The sequence below is a fragment of the Pyxicephalus adspersus genome, chromosome 6, assembly GCF_032062135.1.
Source record: "Pyxicephalus adspersus chromosome 6, UCB_Pads_2.0, whole genome shotgun sequence".
In the NCBI taxonomy this organism is placed as follows: Eukaryota; Metazoa; Chordata; class Amphibia; order Anura; family Pyxicephalidae; genus Pyxicephalus; species Pyxicephalus adspersus.
The window spans coordinates 11,435,321-11,453,550 of record NC_092863.1 but is presented as its reverse complement, the minus strand read 5'-3'; the positions used below and the strand labels follow the sequence as shown (position 1 = coordinate 11,453,550).

At 39.8% G+C, this 18,230-nt stretch overlaps 1 protein-coding gene across 3 annotated transcripts; it reads left to right on the top strand.

Moving 5' to 3' along the window:
• The first annotated feature begins 804 nt into the window (after window positions 1-804).
• On the top strand, window positions 805-15,608 carry DDX42 (DEAD-box helicase 42). 3 transcript variants are annotated; one of them, XM_072414552.1, is made up of 18 exons: window positions 805-939; window positions 4,171-4,389; window positions 4,984-5,134; window positions 6,016-6,077; window positions 7,214-7,250; window positions 8,762-8,914; window positions 9,001-9,105; window positions 9,187-9,306; window positions 9,910-10,086; window positions 10,279-10,407; window positions 10,702-10,801; window positions 11,261-11,308; window positions 12,074-12,171; window positions 12,539-12,815; window positions 13,420-13,646; window positions 13,998-14,108; window positions 14,289-14,390; window positions 14,479-15,608. In XM_072414552.1, exons 2-18 carry the CDS (start codon window positions 4,178-4,180, stop codon window positions 15,181-15,183), a joined length of 2,814 nt encoding a protein of 937 aa, XP_072270653.1. In that variant the 5' UTR covers window positions 805-939; window positions 4,171-4,177; the 3' UTR covers window positions 15,184-15,608. The 3 variants fall into 3 exon arrangements, with proteins under 3 accessions (XP_072270653.1, XP_072270652.1, XP_072270654.1); XM_072414551.1 differs by having other exon boundaries at window positions 876-977; XM_072414553.1 differs by lacking the exons at window positions 805-939; window positions 4,171-4,389; window positions 7,214-7,250 and having other exon boundaries at window positions 5,086-5,134.
• Window positions 15,609-18,230: the final 2,622 nt, after the last annotated feature.

Sequence of the window (18,230 nt, the reverse complement as noted above, 5' to 3'; positions counted from 1 at the left end):
GGACAGCGCTGTCACTTGGCTATGGTAGCAGAGATGTCTGAGTTACCAATAACTCGAATTAGTAGAAGTCTATGCAGGGCTTCCTTGGCATGATTTGGGCAGCAGCTGGCCTTTGCAGCGCTGGGTTACAGGTTCAAATCTCGGCCAGGACACTATCTGCATGGAGTTTGCAGGTTCTCCCTGTGCTTGTGTGAGTCCTCCAGGTACTCTGGTTTCCTCCCACATCCCAAAAACATGCAGTTAGGTTAATTGCCTTTCCCATATAACTGACCCTAGACTACTAAAGACATATGACTATGGTAGGGACATTAGACTGTGAGCCCCTTTGAAGGACAGCTAGTGACATTTCTATGGAATTTGTACAGCGCTGCGTAATACGTTGGCGCTATAAAAGTACTATGTAATAATAATGACGACAACATGTGGGCATTACCAGGCCGTCTCATTATCAGGAAGCAATGCACAGCACTCCATCAGCCCCTTTCACCAGCTCTGATTTGCCTGTATCGCAGAAAGAAGTACAAATATGTTAAAGGAAATAAAATAAGTTATGTATCCAAATTTCCAATGTTATATTAACAAATATGAATTTTCCTGCGTTGACCCTTGCTGGGGATTTCATATTCAGTGCACCAGACACCATACATCAGCCACCAGTTCCAGGTGAAGCAAGGTTAAGAAATGATAACTGGGAAAGAGAAATATAATGATATAAAGAGTCACTGTGTTATTTTCACTGCTGTTTATTATTGTACAACAGAGACACAGCTGTTTGGGCGTCCTCCATTTTGTCGGAGGCACGTACCATTGTTTCTAAATGGGAGTCTACAACAAAATGGCTGCTGACGGGAAGACACTCGCAGAGCGAAGTCTGGAAGTGACGTCTTAAGGACGCGACTGTCGCTGCTTAGTGACGTATGCAGGCGGCGCATAGCTCCGGTGTGTGTGGCGGAGAGGTGACGGGCGGGGGAAAAGCGGTGGGTGAGGGGTTAGTTGTGTATTCTGTGACCCGAGTGGGGTGTTTTGTGTAACGGGGAGTGTCTGGGGAGGGCCATATCACTGTATTTATAGAGACACTAAAGAGGACAGCCATTTCTGCCTGCTGTATTTAACAACCTAAAACAGCCATGCAGCCAGTGAAGGCTGAGGACTCAAAAAGTACTGAAAGCATTGAATAATAACAGCTAGGCCTCATTCCATTCTCATTCTCATTTCCAGTAATAGAGAACAACAATGGCAATATTTGTATTACAAATGTAGGATTCTTCCTTCTGGAAATATTTGGGTTGGGAGTGTTTACTACAGATTCTTTATTTTAGGCCCTGTGATATGACCCAACTTTTCAGTAATCAGCCAAAAACAGGCGGGTGGTTACTAAAAAATACCGGGCGGTGCGCCCAGTAAAAGGGACCGGGGAGATTGCTGGGCGTTAAGAGCTTTCACTTACCGGGTGACCATCAGCAGCCAGCAAGGTCTATGTAGAGAATACAAAATACATCACAGTGGGATCAATCTTATTAAACAGGATTTATATAGCGCCAACATATTACGCAACGCTGTACATTAAATAGGGGGTACAAATGACAGACTGATACAGTGACATAAGAGGGGACCCTGCCCCGAAGAGCTTACAAATTAAGAGGTGGGGGAAGTAACACACAATAGGAGGGGAGATATGGAGTGATGGCAAGTAGTGAGGGTTTTAGGAGACAGAAAAAGATGGATGAATAGGACTATCCGGCCATCGCTAGTAGTGAGCAGCTTTGGATCACATTTAAGCCAAAATCTTCTAAACTCCTCCAGTCAACATTTTTACCTTACATTGAAGGGTAGACAATCCTTCTATGTAAGGTAAAAATGTTGGTGTTTTTAAAAAAAAAAAAAAAAAATGAGGCGCAGCACCGCTCCTTTAAATCTTGACCGCCGCAGCAGAGACTACGTCACGCATCCTGGGAGTCTCTGGCTGCTCCTTCTGAGCATGCCCTTATCTCAGGCATGTGCAGAAGGACCATTTTCTCTCCTAGGGGAAAGTGATGTAAAGTGAGATTTTCCCTGTTCACAGTGGCTGCGTCACCTGATCTCGCACCTGCGCAGTGTAAGATTGGGTGACGGAGCAAGAAGACCGAAAAAAAAAAAAAAAGGATAAGACCCCTCCCCTTATATTTTTATCACAGCAGCACTAAAAACAGAATGGGGTTGCAGAGCCTCCTGGGAAACATACGTCATGCATCCCAGGAGGCTTTAGCTGCTCTGGCATGCGCAGATACAGCTTTTCTTCATAACCCCCCCCATTTCAGGTTATGTGACCTGATCTTGTGCCTGGGCAGTGTGAGATCAGGTTTTGTAGGCAGAAGGTGGAAGGAGGGCAAAGGTGGCGGCGCCCAGGGCTTTTTTCCGCTACTTCTGCTTAAAAGAGCAACTAAACTCAAAACTGTCTAAAACAAAAAAAAAATTACTTACATTCAATCCCACAGAGCAGTAACTCGGCCCGGAAGTGTCTTCCATCGGGTCTCATGTAATCCCGGTATCCGCTCCGGGCGCCGCCATCTTTGCCTTTTCCTGGTTCTTCCTACATCACCTGACCCAGGCTCGAGATTGGGTGATGTAGGTTGGGAAAAATTCTTGCCAATCTCACTGCGCATGTGTGAAATTGGCAAATGTTTCTCCTTTCACAAAAAGGCTGCTTCTGCGCATGCCTGAGCAAGAGCCTCCAGGGATGCGTAACCTAGGTATCCCGGGAGGCTTTGCCCTCCTATTTATTTGTGATCGGTATTTGGAGCAGTGCTGCACACTTTTTTTTTTTTTTTTTTATATAAAAGGGTGTTGCATTTAAAAATAACCTAAACAAACAGAATCTTTACCTTACATAAAAGGGTTGTTTACCCTTTTATGTCAAATGAAATTTCTGAGTTTAGGTACGCTTTAACTAAACAGGTATTGATTGCACCAAAGAAAAAAATTGCATTAGGTAAATTTGATCAGATCCAAATATTTTCTTTTCCGATAAATGATTTATAAAGGCAGCACGATGGCTCAGAGGTAAGTGTTCTGGCTTGTGCAGCCCTAGGTCCCAGGTTGGAATCTCGACCAGGACACTATTTGCATGGAGTTTGCATGTTCTCTCTGTGTTTGCATGGGTTTCCTCCCACATTACAAAAACATGCAGTAAGGTTTATTGTCTACCCTCCTGTATTAACTGTATTAAAGACATATAACTATGGTAGGGACATTAGATTGTGAGCTTCTTTCAGGGACAGCTAGTGACATGAGTATGGACTTTGTACAGCGTTGTGTACTATGATACCGCTATATAAATATTGTGTAATAATAATTGATGGAATCAGCCAGTTACCTTGCATGAAATTATGGTTTTGTTATGCATGACCACCCTATTGTCCTTGTACCCTGTGCTTTACGGAGCATAAATATTCTGTATGTTTTTAAAACCTCTGTTCTTGGTTGCCATATCATACAGTAACCCCTATAACGCGGTCAGCTCTCAGTTATCCCCCTTTTTTTTATATTTCTCCATTGTCCCTGTCTTTCAGTGGTCTCCTCAGCCCCTTTTGGCCGAGTGCACCACCTGGCATTTTTCAGTAACCACCTGGCTGTTTTTGGGTAGTTACTGAACAGTTGGGGCCATTGCTGGCCTTTTTAACAAATACAGGGGCCATTGCTGGCCTTTTTATTATGACCCAACCTATCTGTAACCACTCAAAAACAGACAGATGGATTTGTGGGGCAGTTGTGGAGGATGATGTGTAATTACTGCTCAAGGTTTGAAGGGATCTCCAATTTACAGAGGAGCAGAGTGCACCATGGGGCTTTAATGTACAAGGCATTCTGGGTGATATAGCGCCGCATAATATGTTGGCGCTATAAATATCCAGTTTATTATTAATAATAGTAACAATATCGTTTTGCAACACTTGATAAGAGACTGCTTAGGGCAGGAAATTTAGTGCAGAATAAAAACTAGTTTCCATTATATTTGTATAATAATTTGCTTTCATCTAACATTATTCTAGTCATGAGAGACATGTCCAGGTCACATGCCATTTATTGCTTTATACTTGTTTCAGAATATTAATTTTTTATTGCTTGCTGACATGCCTTTGTACTGCTTGTGTGGAATAAAATACTAATAAAAAGAAACTTTTCTCTTTGTAGTGCGATCATGAATTGGAATAAAGGGGGCCCAAGCGGGAAGCGCGGCTTTGGATTTGGAGGCTTCGCCATCTCTGCGGGGAGAAAGGAGGAGCCAAAACTGCCACAGACGTCCCATAGCGCTTTCGGCGGATCTACTTCTGGCTTCGGAGCCAACAGTTCACAGCTTCCTTCCTTCTATAAGATTGGATCCAAGAGGGCTAACTTTGATGAAGAGAATGCGTAAGGGGCAACATTTTTTGGGATTGGGTGGCAATAGAAGTTACATTTTTCCTATCACTCTCTTTGCATAATTGTCAATGTAATGAGAACCAAAACAGCAAAAAAATGTCAGAAGGTTAAACCCTCTGCTATAAAGTTCAGTCTGGAGTTCTACTCTAAGGGCTAAAAATAAGGAAATGTTTATGCTGCCTCCTGCAGCCAGTAACAGTCATTTTTCTTCTTATGATGCAGCATGTAAGAGCCCTGGTAACTCTGTGGCTCTATTTATAAAACAAGGAATCAAACATTCATTTGTGGTAATCAATTACTGATATTGGAGTGCATTGACCTGGAAGATTCCGAAGAGGGAATGTCTGATTCCCTGCTTTATAAAAAGAGCCCTTTATCCTAAAGAACAATTCTTTCTTGGATGCTTTAAAGCTGAACAGTCAGATCAGGGGCGTATGCTTGTTCTGGGTCAATGACTTGGAAAGTTTCAGGGACAAGAACAACCATGGCTTTGGTCCCATGCCAGATATGTCACTGAGATAATAATACTAATAATACTAATTCTTTAGTTGATCCCACTCTGATCTGTGATGTCTGTACCTGTAGATACTTTGACGATGAAGAAGAAGATTCCACAAATATGGACCTTCCATACATTCCAGCGGAGAACTCCCCAACCAGACAGCAGATGTTATCAAAGGCGGCCGAGTCTGACAGTGAGGAAGACCCACTCGAGGCATTTATGGCAGAGGTTGAGGTGAGCTTCATATATGCCATGTTTAGGATATATTAGACCTCATTTACCGTTATGTACCATTTCCAGGACATCTCTAGCACACAGACTTCCATTTACAGACAACTGCTATCTGTTTAAATATCTTGCTCATTTTTTTTATGAAAAAATATTTTTGAAGTTTTTGTTAACAACATCTATTTAAAGTCAAACTATTGCTTCACAAAACTGTAAGGATCACTCTGGTGAGGGAAAAAAACTCCATCAAGTTCAACCACTAGGTAAATAAACATATTCCATACAAAAACCATAGAGACATAGGTGAGCTGGTGGAAAGCGAAAAACCCTCATAAAGCATGGTTCAATGTTCTCCAACGGGAAAAAAATACCCTACTTGATGAGGCAATCGGATATTTGCTTGGTGTCAACACTTCGGTAAAAACTACATATATATGCTTTATTGACATCATGTACAAAATTTACATACAACATCTACATATATCAAATCACTGCCCAATAAAACAATACACGCAGGTCTGCTTGTAGATTATAGACATCCTGTATGGACCTAATTCCATTACATAAATTGGTGTCATCTGTAAACTCAGAAATGGTACTTTCAATCCTCTATATCATTTATAAAGAAGTTAAACAGTAAAGGTCCCAACACTGAACCCTGGGGTACACCGCTAATAACCTTAGATTGGACCCCCATGAGTCATTATTCATAATCTCTTGATATGGTTGATATGGTTACTGATATTGGATGTTGGTACTAAAGTGGGTATAGAAGCTTATTAAGCAGTACTTAACTCTGCTAGCTTTTATAAGTTCCTATGATGTTATTGTGGTAAGATCTAGTATAGCTTTCCTCAGAATTACAAACATCTGTACTTTATTCCTAGGATCAGGCTGCCCAAGACTTGAGGAAGCTGGAGGAACGGGACAAGGAGAAGAAAAACGCTAGGTATGGAAAATTGGTGGTATACCAATCCTGAATACACAAACAGGCCAGGCCAGCAATAATTCTTTTGACATGACTGGTGTGGTATCCCTGATGCTGTTTTTATTCAACAACCCAAAGCTGATATTTTAGGATTGGTTAGTCATTTAGTGTCTTCTGGCGGGAGAAATTCCTCATATCGCTATCAAGTATGCAAAATTTTAATGCAGTTAATAGGATGTACAGAGCACTGTACAGTCTGGTTTAGATAACAAGTCTGAATCGGGAACAAAGTCGTTTAAGTCGTGGTGATAAAAACATGTCTATACAAACTGTAGCTGTCCTTGATTAGGGAAAAAAAAGATCTAGGTCCATGCAAACCGTAGTTAGGATTTAGCTGGGTCTATGCAATGCATGACTGTTATTGACTCCTAGTGATGTGCAGATAACCAACTGCCCTAATTCTCAAGTTTACAAACCCTCCCAGCTTCTGGAAGCCATTTAAATTTAGAGAGCACTGTTTTTAGAAAGTTTTCTTTAACTGATGAAGCAGTTAGGTGGAGCTTTGAACTCAGCTGCAGAAACAAAGTTTTCTGTAACACAGATTTAAAATTATTGTAAATGATTAACCAATCCCCATCTTCCCAAATCTAAAATATTTGTTAACATCAAACTAGCCAAATGTTACTTATTCTCTGGTTGGTTATTCAGAGAGCATTTTTTGTATCTTCCCCAAATTGCAAATCCATAACGGATTATATTCAGCTCAGGCTACCACATCCAAGCATGCATGCACATAACTGTTTACTGTGCTTGGCACATGTACTATGAACGCAGGCAGCAATTCACTTCAGATAGGTGGCCTGTAGCTTTCTTGTGAGCTGCAAGAGCAGGCATGTCATTCTAGTTCTGATGAGACTAGAGAGCTGCAGGTTCACATATGCATGCCCTTTTGGGACACTAGATAGCTGCAGAGATCTCCTCCCTCTGCTGTGTGTATGGTTTGGCTAAGACTTTTCCAGATTTACCACTGGCACACACAATTCTGCCCTACATTATTATACCACTGTATAAACATTGTACCGAACACATAGGCTGTTACAAGTCTGGGTATGTGGACTGAGTGCAGGGAAGTTTGTTTTTTCTCTTGTTTCTTGCAGGGGTATCAGGGACGACATTGAGGAAGAAGATGATCAGGTAAGTTTGTAGTTTATGTTTTATCCAAAATAGTTTTGTTTTATGACAGAGTGGTGCACAATTTGCTTGCAAGTTCTTAGATCAACCAATAAATGTGATCATCTCGATAGAAACAATGGTGCAAGTCAGTCTGTAGGTGGATTGTTTTGCTGTGGATTTTGATAATTGTTAAATGTACTGTCTGATGTTCAGAAAGCATCTTAGGACAAACTACAGGTTTGTCTACAAAACAGTCTTCCAAATATTGCAGCACAAGCATGTTAAAATGCCAAGATATTGGTTTGAAGCAATAAATGAATCACAGTGGAGAGATGCACATTGCTGTCGAATTCTTCAAAGCCCAAAAATATGTTCTTTGAGGGATATAAAGAAGGGTGAAGGAGGGGAATTTCAAGGAAAAAGACACACTTTAGTAGGCATGAATGTGTCAACGAAAACGTTTCTAGTTTTATTTGTAAAGTTGAGAACCGTGACCCTAACGCTAACATAGACCGTCTATGCTAGTGGTGGTGACAAAATTAAGCATACAAAGTGATGAAAAACAGGTCAAAATAGTATCTCATATAGACATTGTTCTGTAGAGTATCTCAGAACTCCCAACGCGTTTTGCCCCATAGGGGCCTCCTCAGGGGATTGGGTCTCTTTGTGAGATTACTGACACCTTTGACCAAGTGGGGGTGTAGTGAACATCAGCTAATATTCAAAAGTGTAAAGAAAGGGTAAAATGAAGACTTTGAGTAAAAATTTTTTACTCAAATTGAAAAAAAATTTGGATGTTCTAATCGAAGATGTTGGAGTAACTTAGTGATGGCCTCTAGTTGTAGGCCTGCTATAAAAATGTATCTAGAACTCTGATACCAGATGTTGTTGGTTGTATTGATTTTGGTGTGTCCAGCCAGAAGTGGTTCCGTACATAAGTAATAGGTAATATGAGGTAGATTGGTATATTCGTAGTCTGAATTGGATAACCGTTACCGTCTGTGACTCATATGTGGAAATGTATGTAAAATTAACTCTAACAGTCGGCTGGATTCTTGATTAAAGCATCAGGTAGGAACTTTAGGCATCGATTGGAAAATGGAAGTTCAGAGAGATTGCCCGATTTGTAATTAGCAATGTTGTTTGTTTGTCTCAGCGTGGGCCGATCGGTTCTTGGAGGGAATTCATTTTGAATGGGGTACCTATCTGACCAATGTAGGTGGGGCAGGAGACGTGTGGGTTTTTTTTTCTACCTGACTGTAGAAAGTACTTTTATTGTTTTTCCAGCAAATTTTTTAAAACTTTTTTAAAATGAGTGGAAAAGGGTTAGAGCATCACCTCAGATTCATTTGCTATAGGGACTCTGCTGTAAAGATTTCTCTTAAGCTCCTGGAATTACCCTTCAAAGTTTTTCATCTCCCCGGGAATTTGCTAAATATTCATTTTGGGTGGGATTACAATTAGTTTGATTTTAGAGTTTGTCTGCTCTCCTATTTTGGTAATTCTTTTCTTTTTTTTCTTTTAACTTACAGGAAGCGTACTTTAGGTACATGGCTGAGAATCCAACTGCTGGTCTTATCCCTGAGGAAGAAGAGGACAACCTTGAGTATGATAGTGATGGGAACCCCATCGCCAGCACAACCAAGCGGGTTATTGATCCTCTACCCCCTATAGATCATTCCGAGGTAAGAACATAATTTCCCACTCTGCTTTTAGTCCAGAGACGTTCCTTAGACTTCTTGACCTACGAATGTTTTTCTTGTCTTTGCAGATAGAGTATTCACCATTTGAGAAGAACTTCTATGAAGAACATGAGGAGATCACTGCCCTGCCTCCCCAGCAAGTTGTGGAGCTCAGACACAAGCTGAACTTGCGAGTAAGTATAAGAGTTATAGAGAATGTGTGTGTGTTTTTTTTTTTTCTGTAAGGTGTAAACATTTCCTCTGGGTAAATGCAGGTCTCTGGAGCTGCTCCGCCACGTCCAGCCAGCAGCTTTGCTCACTTTGGATTTGATGAACAGCTCATGCACCAGATTAGGAAGTCTGAATACACTCAGCCAACACCCATCCAGTGCCAGGTGAGCCTAGCAGTACCCTTTCTTTAAAATGCGTTTTACTAAGATTTTGATGTGTAATGTGTACAAAACAGAGGACGACAAAAGTAAACAAGAATGCAGTACAAAAATTCATTTTTTCGGTCTACAGCTTGATTAGTACAGTCCTGGGGGTTATCTAAAATTGTTCATGGATATGTAGCAGTGTGTACTATAGGATGATTAAATATAGAGGCCTGAAATAGAAAAATACAGCAACATATTTTCTCTCTCATTTTTGTCTCTGGGACAGCAAGTGAAAATACTGAACTGGTACAGTAAAAGTAAAAACCCGAGCATGGTTCTGACCTTTTAATGAGCCAAATTTAAAACTTAGATTTTGTCTGGTATTGCCTGTTTGGGACAGGGGAAATAACAAGGAGAAAGTATATAAAAGGGACATTGGCTTACTTGGTCATAATGGGAGGGTCTGGGACTATTTATGGTTCCCACTCATTGCCAGATTTTCAGTCACATTGTCTTTGTTCTCCTATAATTCAGTCTGGTAATGGAGCAGAAAGTAATGGCATGAAAACTGAAACTGATGGCAACAAATTCATCTTCCTTTGCACTTGTTTCCTTCTGCAGGGTGTTCCAGTGGCACTTAGTGGACGTGACCTGATTGGCATTGCCAAAACTGGAAGTGGTAAGACGGCTGCTTTTATCTGGCCAATGCTGGTGCATATTATGGACCAGAAGGAGCTACAGCCAGGAGATGGCCCCATCGCAGTCATCGTTTGTCCAACAAGAGAATTGTGCCAGCAGGTACTGTAGTTCCAGTAAGATTTGTTTATGGTGAACCATTGGTTTTATGTTTTTTTGGTACTCCTTTGTGTAGACAATATAACCCCTTGGATGGACATTTATATTAATTTCAAATCTTAATGGGAAATTTCTGACTTTTTAAATGACAACTCATTGATAATTTATATTTACCTTGCTTATTGTCTGTTTTAGATTCACAGTGAATGTAAACGGTTTGGAAAGGCCTATAACCTGCGTTCTGTGGCTGTGTATGGAGGTGGCAGCATGTGGGAACAGGCCAAGGCTTTGCAGGAAGGGGCAGAGATTGTGGTCTGCACTCCAGTAAGTCCCACCATACATCAGTGGTGCCTTATAGTGGCTTATAAAACAGAAACTAAATAAATGGTGGCATTAATTAAGGCTTCATGCTGTTATGAAAACTATCCAATGTTTTTTTATATACACAATATCTGTCATTTGTGGGCTGCAATTGTTGGGGAGACTTTAATAAAAATAAAACTTTGATTTCCTAATTACCTAAACTAAGCTGCATTAGAACAAGTGTAGTATTTCTATGGTATCATTCCACATCAGTTCCACATCAGTATCATTCCAAGACGCATGTCTTTATTTCAGGGTCGTCTGATTGACCATGTAAAGAAAAAAGCCACCAACCTGCAGCGGGTCTCCTACCTTGTGTTTGATGAAGCTGATCGGATGTTTGACATGGGTTTCGGTAAGGTTTACTAGTCTATATTCATTCTTATAGTTTGCTAGCTGATTAAAGTATACGTATATACATACATACATACATACAAGTTTTTTTTTTTTTTGTTAGTAAGGAAGGGTTAAAGCTCAAAATGTTTTCAGTTTTTAGCTGTCTGAGACGCCTGTTTATAAAAGAAAAATGTTCTGTACTTTCTTCCCTAGTTTTGGAAACCTGATCAATAATTTTTAAACCATATTTAGTGGGACAGGTTTTGTTCTTTGGTCATCGGGCTTCTAAAATTGGAGAATAGACTTTCTGTAATACCTCTAGAATAGCAATTTCTTTTTAATGTTTCTTTTATATATTGGGCAAATTTAAAAATCTGTGTCATTTGTGTATAAATAACACAATTTTTTTCTGCCACACAGCCTGTTTCTCATTTCTTTGTTTATTGTCTTTGTAAAACATGCATTTTGTTTTTTTCAGAATACCAAGTTCGATCCATCGCCAACCATGTAAGACCGGACAGACAAAGTAAGTAATATGTGGGTAGCTTTTGGAGACACATTTAACCAACATTTCTGCATTTTTTAAGCGATGGTTCAATGTACTTCAAATAAAGACAGAAATTTGAGCCATAAGTTGGGTAAAGAATTGGTAATACATAAATGATGTCTTTATACTGTCACTACAAAGTAAGAAGTGAGAACATCATGTTTTTTTGTAACTGCAACCACTTCCATTGTGGGAATTCATTATTTTTCTTCAGAACCTATATCTAAACCCAAGAACAAAAAAATTATTATAATGCAGCTTATCAGTACTTAGATGTATCTGTTTTTTTTCGCAGGCTTATTCTACAGTGCTGTGCTATATGGCAGAGCTAATTAAAGAATAGAATTAGATGTACAGAAGTACAAATGTGGAGTTCAGCTTTAAATACGATTACTTTAGCTGAAAGTCGAGCTTTAGTTCTATTACCTAAATTTTTTGAAATCTTATGTTAAAAAGCAGTAAAGAAGCATGAAAACCTAACTGCATAATTTTGTCCTTTTTGTATTCTTATGTACAGGACACTTAGACTATACTGGCCCTACACATTACAAGCTAGCTGACGAATCCCCTTTAAGATTACTGTCAACTACTGTAGTATAGAGTTCTGGCTGGTTGGATATATTGGATCGTTTTGAATACATAGTATTTATTCTAAAGCAGATCTTGCAATGTGAACATACAAAGGATGTATTGTAAATGCACAGTTTTTAAATCCATTTTTTTTTTTTAATTTTTTTGTCACAGCTTTACTGTTCAGTGCCACATTCAGAAAAAAGATTGAAAAATTAGCCAGAGATATTCTGATTGATCCTATTCGCATCGTTCAGGGAGATATTGGAGAGGTGAGCTTTGCCTTTGTATGCATTTGTGTCTTACTACTCAGTGTTTGCTTTGAAGGTAGTCATGCATATTTCGTAAATACATTGTTTGAGACTTTCAAGTAAGAACTTAAGTAAAAATGACCAGTATGGGATAGTATTTTTACACACAGCAAATGTGAAAGAAGGGTTAAAAAAGAAAGCTTAAATTTGGTAAAGCATAACAGGTAAATGTTGGTTTAGCCCTGAAACTTGTGAGATGCTGATATTGGATTGGTCCAGACACATTCAAATGTACAGGCAGTGTTTGAGCAAACACATTTTTTTTCTACAGTAGAATTTCTTTTTTTTTTTTTTTTTTTTTTTTAACCCATTTATTTTCTCACATCAGGCTAATGAAGACATCACTCAGGTGGTTGAGATTCTCTCATCTGGTCCAGATAAGTGGAGCTGGATGTCCCGCAGACTGGTAGAGTTCACATCTACAGGCAGCGTCCTGGTTTTTGTCACCAAAAAGGCCAATGCTGAAGAGCTGGCCAACAACCTTCGTATAGAGGACCATTCCCTAGGCCTTCTTCATGGAGATATGGACCAGAGTGAAAGGAACAAAGTCATTACAGACTTTAAGAAGAAAACTATCCCTATTCTAGTAGCCACAGATGTTGCTGGTGAGGACTACAGATTACTAGACTACTCAATATATATGCTGTTTGTTCTTGGCACACCTGTATAGTTTCTGCATACTCCAAAGCCCTAAGAAATGCAAGTTCCTTTCTCTTGAAGCCAGGAAAATCCTCTGTTTTGAACTACCAAGCATAGAAAGTTTTCCAATAGAGGACATTTATGTATACTGCTGGTAATTGCTATGATAAATAGACCTCCAGCTTAATCCTAGCTTATGAGTTGACCTTAAAAATAAACCCGTTGCTTTCATCATTTAGGGCAAAGTAACAGGTTTGCTTGAAAGCATTTCCCCAAACCCCTGTGTAACCCCTCACCTAAACATAATTTGCCAAATAGAATTCCAAAGTTAACCTTCTGGGTAGCCAAGCCTGCAAAGTCTTCCCTTCTGCATTACACTAACCTATTCCACAATGAAGGAAGATGGCTTCCACCTGTGATGAAATATGATTGTTTCTACATTCATTTGAATAAAGTTGGCGTGTTTATCTATATTGTCTAATCAGCTGAAAATATCACATATTGTTATCCATCTGTCAGACTTTATATCTTGACCATGTATTCCTTTACTAATTGCTTTTTTCTTGATAGCCCGAGGTCTGGACATTCCATCAATTAAGACTGTGGTCAACTATGATGTGGCACGAGATATTGACACACATACTCACCGTATTGGTCGAACAGGCAGAGCCGGGGAAAAGGGTGTTGCTTATACTCTGTTAACACCAAAAGACAGTAATTTTGCAGGGGACTTGGTAAGAAATCTGGAAGGAGCCAACCAATATGTGTCAAAGGAGCTTCTGGACCTGGCTATGCAGGTAATTCTCACTGACTCTGTATGAGAGATTGTTCAAGTTTATTCTCTAAAAGTGAAAGTCAATTGTCCTCATGTAGCAGTAACGGCAGACACACACATTTTTAAAATATATTTATGGACATTTGTATGTAATGGCATGTATGTAATGGCACTTGTTGGACATCTCAAGCTAAGTGATTATTATGGAAATGGTCCACCCAAGCTTGCTGCAGGATTGTAAAGTGTTCCTGTTGGAATGTGTTCCCTATTAGAGAGAAGTATTGGCTAAATAAATATATCAGCCAAATGACTAGTTACTTTACAATTTTTACAATCTTTACCTAACAATTTTTCTGTTTCTTTTGATATATAGAATGCTTGGTTTCGGAAGTCCCGTTTTAAATCTGGCAAAGGCAAGAAGCTGAATGTAGGTGGAGGAGGTCTGGGCTATAGAGAACGTCCGGGACTTGGAGCAGACAATACGGTGAGCAATAATTGATCTTCATTTTCTGAACCACCAGTAGATCTTTTCATGGCCAAAACAATTGGCCACTAATGGGTTTAAAGATCTCCAGATGGCATAACAAAATCTCTTCTGGCCTCTCGCATTCTGCTGTACAACATTGCTGAGATCTTTGTAGTAAGTTTCTTCATCCTCTTGTAGGAACGCAACCTGGCTGGGAGTGTGATGAGCAACTATGAGGCCTTCAAACCCACAGGCGGGGCAATGGGTGACAGACTGGCTGCAATGAAAGCTGCATTTCAGGTGAGCATTGTAACATTTACACTCAGGTGTAAAATTGTCAAAACAATTTCTAAATTATTAATTCCAGCTCTTTTCAATATATTTTCAGTCTCAGTACAAAAATCATTTTGTGGCTGCCAGTTTAAACTCCCAGAAAACAGGGACATCTACAATCAACTCTGGCGCGTGGACAAGTGCTGGTAGTCTTAGCTCTGTACCCAGCACCACATCACAGAGTTCATTATATGCAGAGGAGTTGGCCCTACCTCCTCCTAGATCTGTTCCGGGCTTTACCAGCAGTGGAACACTAAGCAGTATTCCTGGTACATATCCACCAATGAGTGCTCCCAGTTACCCTGCATCCAGCCAGTACAGTGCCAAAGACAACAGCAGAGAGGGAAGTGGGAATAGAGACCGCGATAAGTATAGTGAAGGAAAAGGTAGACACGGGGATGGACATCGCCATAGCGACAGAGATGGGCACCGCCATGGGGATGGACACCGACATTCCAGCAGTGGGAGACATGGGGAAGGCCGTAATGGAGATGGAAGAAGAGACAGCGAGGGCCGAAGGGAAAGCTCGCGGGATGGCGATGGACGGAGGGACAGCTCCCGTGAGCGGGATGACAGCAGAAGAGACAGTTATGGAGACAGTCGAAGAGAAAGTTCCTATGAAAGCAAGCGAGAGAGCTCTCGAGATAGTGATGGACGCAGGGAATCTCGAGATGATGGTGAAACTCGAAGAGAACCGAAAAGCGAAAATTTTGCAGTTCCAGATCCACCAAAGAGGAAAAAGAGCAGATGGGACAGTTAACTCCCCCATACAAAAGAGGGAAAGAAAGGATACAGCTTCGGTCAACGCAGCTCTCTTCTGGATGACTCTGGTTAGATTTAAGATGGAAGGTTTGTCATATTTCTATCCTGTTCTGGAAATTCAACACAATGTGTAATTATTGTTGGGAAAGAGGCTTTACCACAACACAATCTCCATAGTATTTCCAGTGTTCATATGCTATGTAGAGCAGCTACTCCCACATTGTACCCCTCGCTCTGTGTGACATACACAAGACTTTTCCCTTTCATCCAGAAACCCATCATCTCCAATCTGTGTGCGTTTAGGATACGTCTATATGGAGCAGTTTTCTGGTTTTATTATTGTGTTTTATTTTAATTTTTTTCTCTTTGTGTATCAAGTTGATCTCATTTCACAATTAGTGATTAAAAAAGTTTTTGTTTTCATGGTGCCTTTTTTTTTTCCTATACCTTGATTAGGACTGAACAGATAATAATAATGAAGGCATACCCTTTCATATCCAGTCAACCTGTAAAGTGTAATGGTCGGACAGATCAAGTTGGTATAGTTATTTCTATGTATAAAGAGAGTCGGTAAGGAAACTACAGTAGCACTTTATTTATAGTATTTTTTTAACTTTCCTATAAGTCTGTAGGGTGGTCCTGTGATGTGTGTGGTGACATTTTCCTCTTTCACAGCGGTACACAGTCTCCACTGATAAAGGGATAGAACATGGCATCATGGTGTCTGTGCCGCTGTCTTCATTACACCAAGCATGTAGTAGAAGTGATCCCCTCGGGGATTGCATTCATGACAATCAATAACAATTTACTGATTTGTTATTGCTACTGATACTGCTGATTTACCCTTTATTATATTTAATAAAAAACAGCCTGGGGCTAGTATTTTTTTTAATCATTTTTAGATTACTAAAAAAAAAAAATGTTGACCTCATAGTATAAATAGTTAATTTTCCTGGTCAAAGTACTGGTGTCAGGGAGAACAAGATATATATAGGGACATCTCTTGACACACTAAAGGTTGCACCTCAAATTGTAACAAATAAAAATGCACTTTATGAATAGTTAACCAAAAATTTTTTTTTTACTGCAAATATGTTTTTAAGTTTTAAAATTTTAGCATGTTTGTAGCATTTGGGATTTTGGTCATTCATTATTTTTATATGTGTTTTTATTCAAGTTCTTTTTTACTCTTTACTGCACTTCCTGTCCTCCTATTGTGATACCTTCAGAGTTAGCCATGCAAAACAGGCCATTTCCATCTCTTAGATGAACTTGACAATCCTTGTCAAGTTTGTTTTGTCCTTTACAGTGTACAGGATATCCTGAGGGATAGTTAGTTTCAGCTCTTTTTAGGTTCGTTTGATAAGAGTCTGTTTTGGAAGGAATATCAAGAGGAGCGAACCAGTCAATCAAATAAACACACAAGTATGCTGGTTACCTGTGGGTGGCATGTGTAAAAAGTAAAAATAAGGTATTTTGAGTTCTCAGACTGCACCCAATGCCATTCATGTCCCATTGACTAACTTGGTAAAGTTCAGAATCCACCTTTGCAATTTGTAGCAAGAAGGTGCATCTAATATTTTTTGAGTACCAGGTGACAGATCCTTAGCAATGTGCACAACATGGTAGCATGGCTGACCCTAAATTTGAATATGAAGCTTTAATGTTTACTCCTGTAAAGAGAGGATCAGGTCCTACTAATAAAGGGATCTGAGTGCCTTTAAAAGGCATTTATATACAGTGGATCAATCAAAAACAAATGCTGTCACCCAGACCAACCAGTTGTCATAGGCTTTATGCATGTTACATATTTTAAAGGAATCCTCGCAGAGATCTACTGTAGAAGGGGGGAGCTAAGTCAGGATATACTAGGTACACCCAAGGCATCTCAGGTTTTTTAGGGCATGGCTGAATACACAAGGTCCACAACTGGGTAATACAGGGAAAAAAAACTACAACCAAATACAAGGATAGATTTTCATCACTGGAGCCTTTACGTTTTAAAGCTCTGTGTAGACCTACTCTAGTTTCTGGTTTTCTTGACCCTGACTTGGCCTAATGTCTAAATAACTTTATACAAGATGAATATTTCTACTGGCATGTGGCCAATAATTGGCAGGGAAGAGCTATCTCTTTTTTCCTTTAGTCACGGGGCCTGATATCTTTAAAGTAGACCTGTCAGTAACTTTATAAAACTGCATGAACAAATTCCTAACATGTAACAATACATGGAATGATTTTTCAGAAAATCACATTTAATTAAATGCATTCTCAATTCAGTGACTGTTTAGGCTGGGATATAATAAGTCTGTTACAGGTGAGAGCTGGCACTTTTTCAGTGATCACCAGCACATCTCAAGGTGAGAGGGTGCGGAAGATGTAACACAACCTGGAACTACACAGACACCATGATTAGATGATACCTCGGACCAGGATGTATATAATGATCCTTGATGATATCTGAATAAAGGTGGCTCTGTGCTGTTATCATGAATAATATATCTGTTGATAGGTCTACTCTAAAGGTGACTGATGATTTCCAGGTACTCATTGTATATGTCATATTGCTGAAGTCAGAATAATATGACCTGTCAATGGCTTAGTACATAATGCCTGACAAAAGTTTCAGTTTTGTGCTTTCAAGTGGGATTACAGTAAATGATGAGTGGTGCCATTGGTGAGATTTCTGATTCCCTGGATATAAATGTGATATTTGGTGTCAGTAGATGCAGTCACACACCTGAAACAATCATACAGATAATTACTGAACACCTGAGCTGTATACTCATTCGGGGTCAGCAGGATCAGAACACCAACCAGGTAAGCAATGGCAGATTACTTCATCTGTGTGCAGGTCCTCTTTCAGGCAGATGTATACAGCAGCTCTGTGTGTGTGGGTTTAGTATTATCTTTCTTCTAATCTTCCTTTTAAAATTATCTTTCTGTATACCTTTACCCACATCCGCCTCCTCTTCACCCCTCCGTGTCTCACTTCCTCTTTTCACGCCGCCTCGTTCCAGGCACACAAGGTGTAATCATCTGAAC

Coding starts and splice junctions, on each gene's coding strand:
- DDX42 (XM_072414552.1), top strand. CDS start 4,178: ATGAATTGGAATAAAGGGGGCCCAAGCGGGAAGCGCGGCTTTGGATTT. Junction 9,307..9,909: donor CAACACCCATCCAGTGCCAG/GTGAGCCTAGCA, acceptor TTCCTTCTGCAG/GGTGTTCCAGTGGCACTTAG. Junction 14,109..14,288: donor GACTTGGAGCAGACAATACG/GTGAGCAATAAT, acceptor ATCCTCTTGTAG/GAACGCAACCTGGCTGGGAG.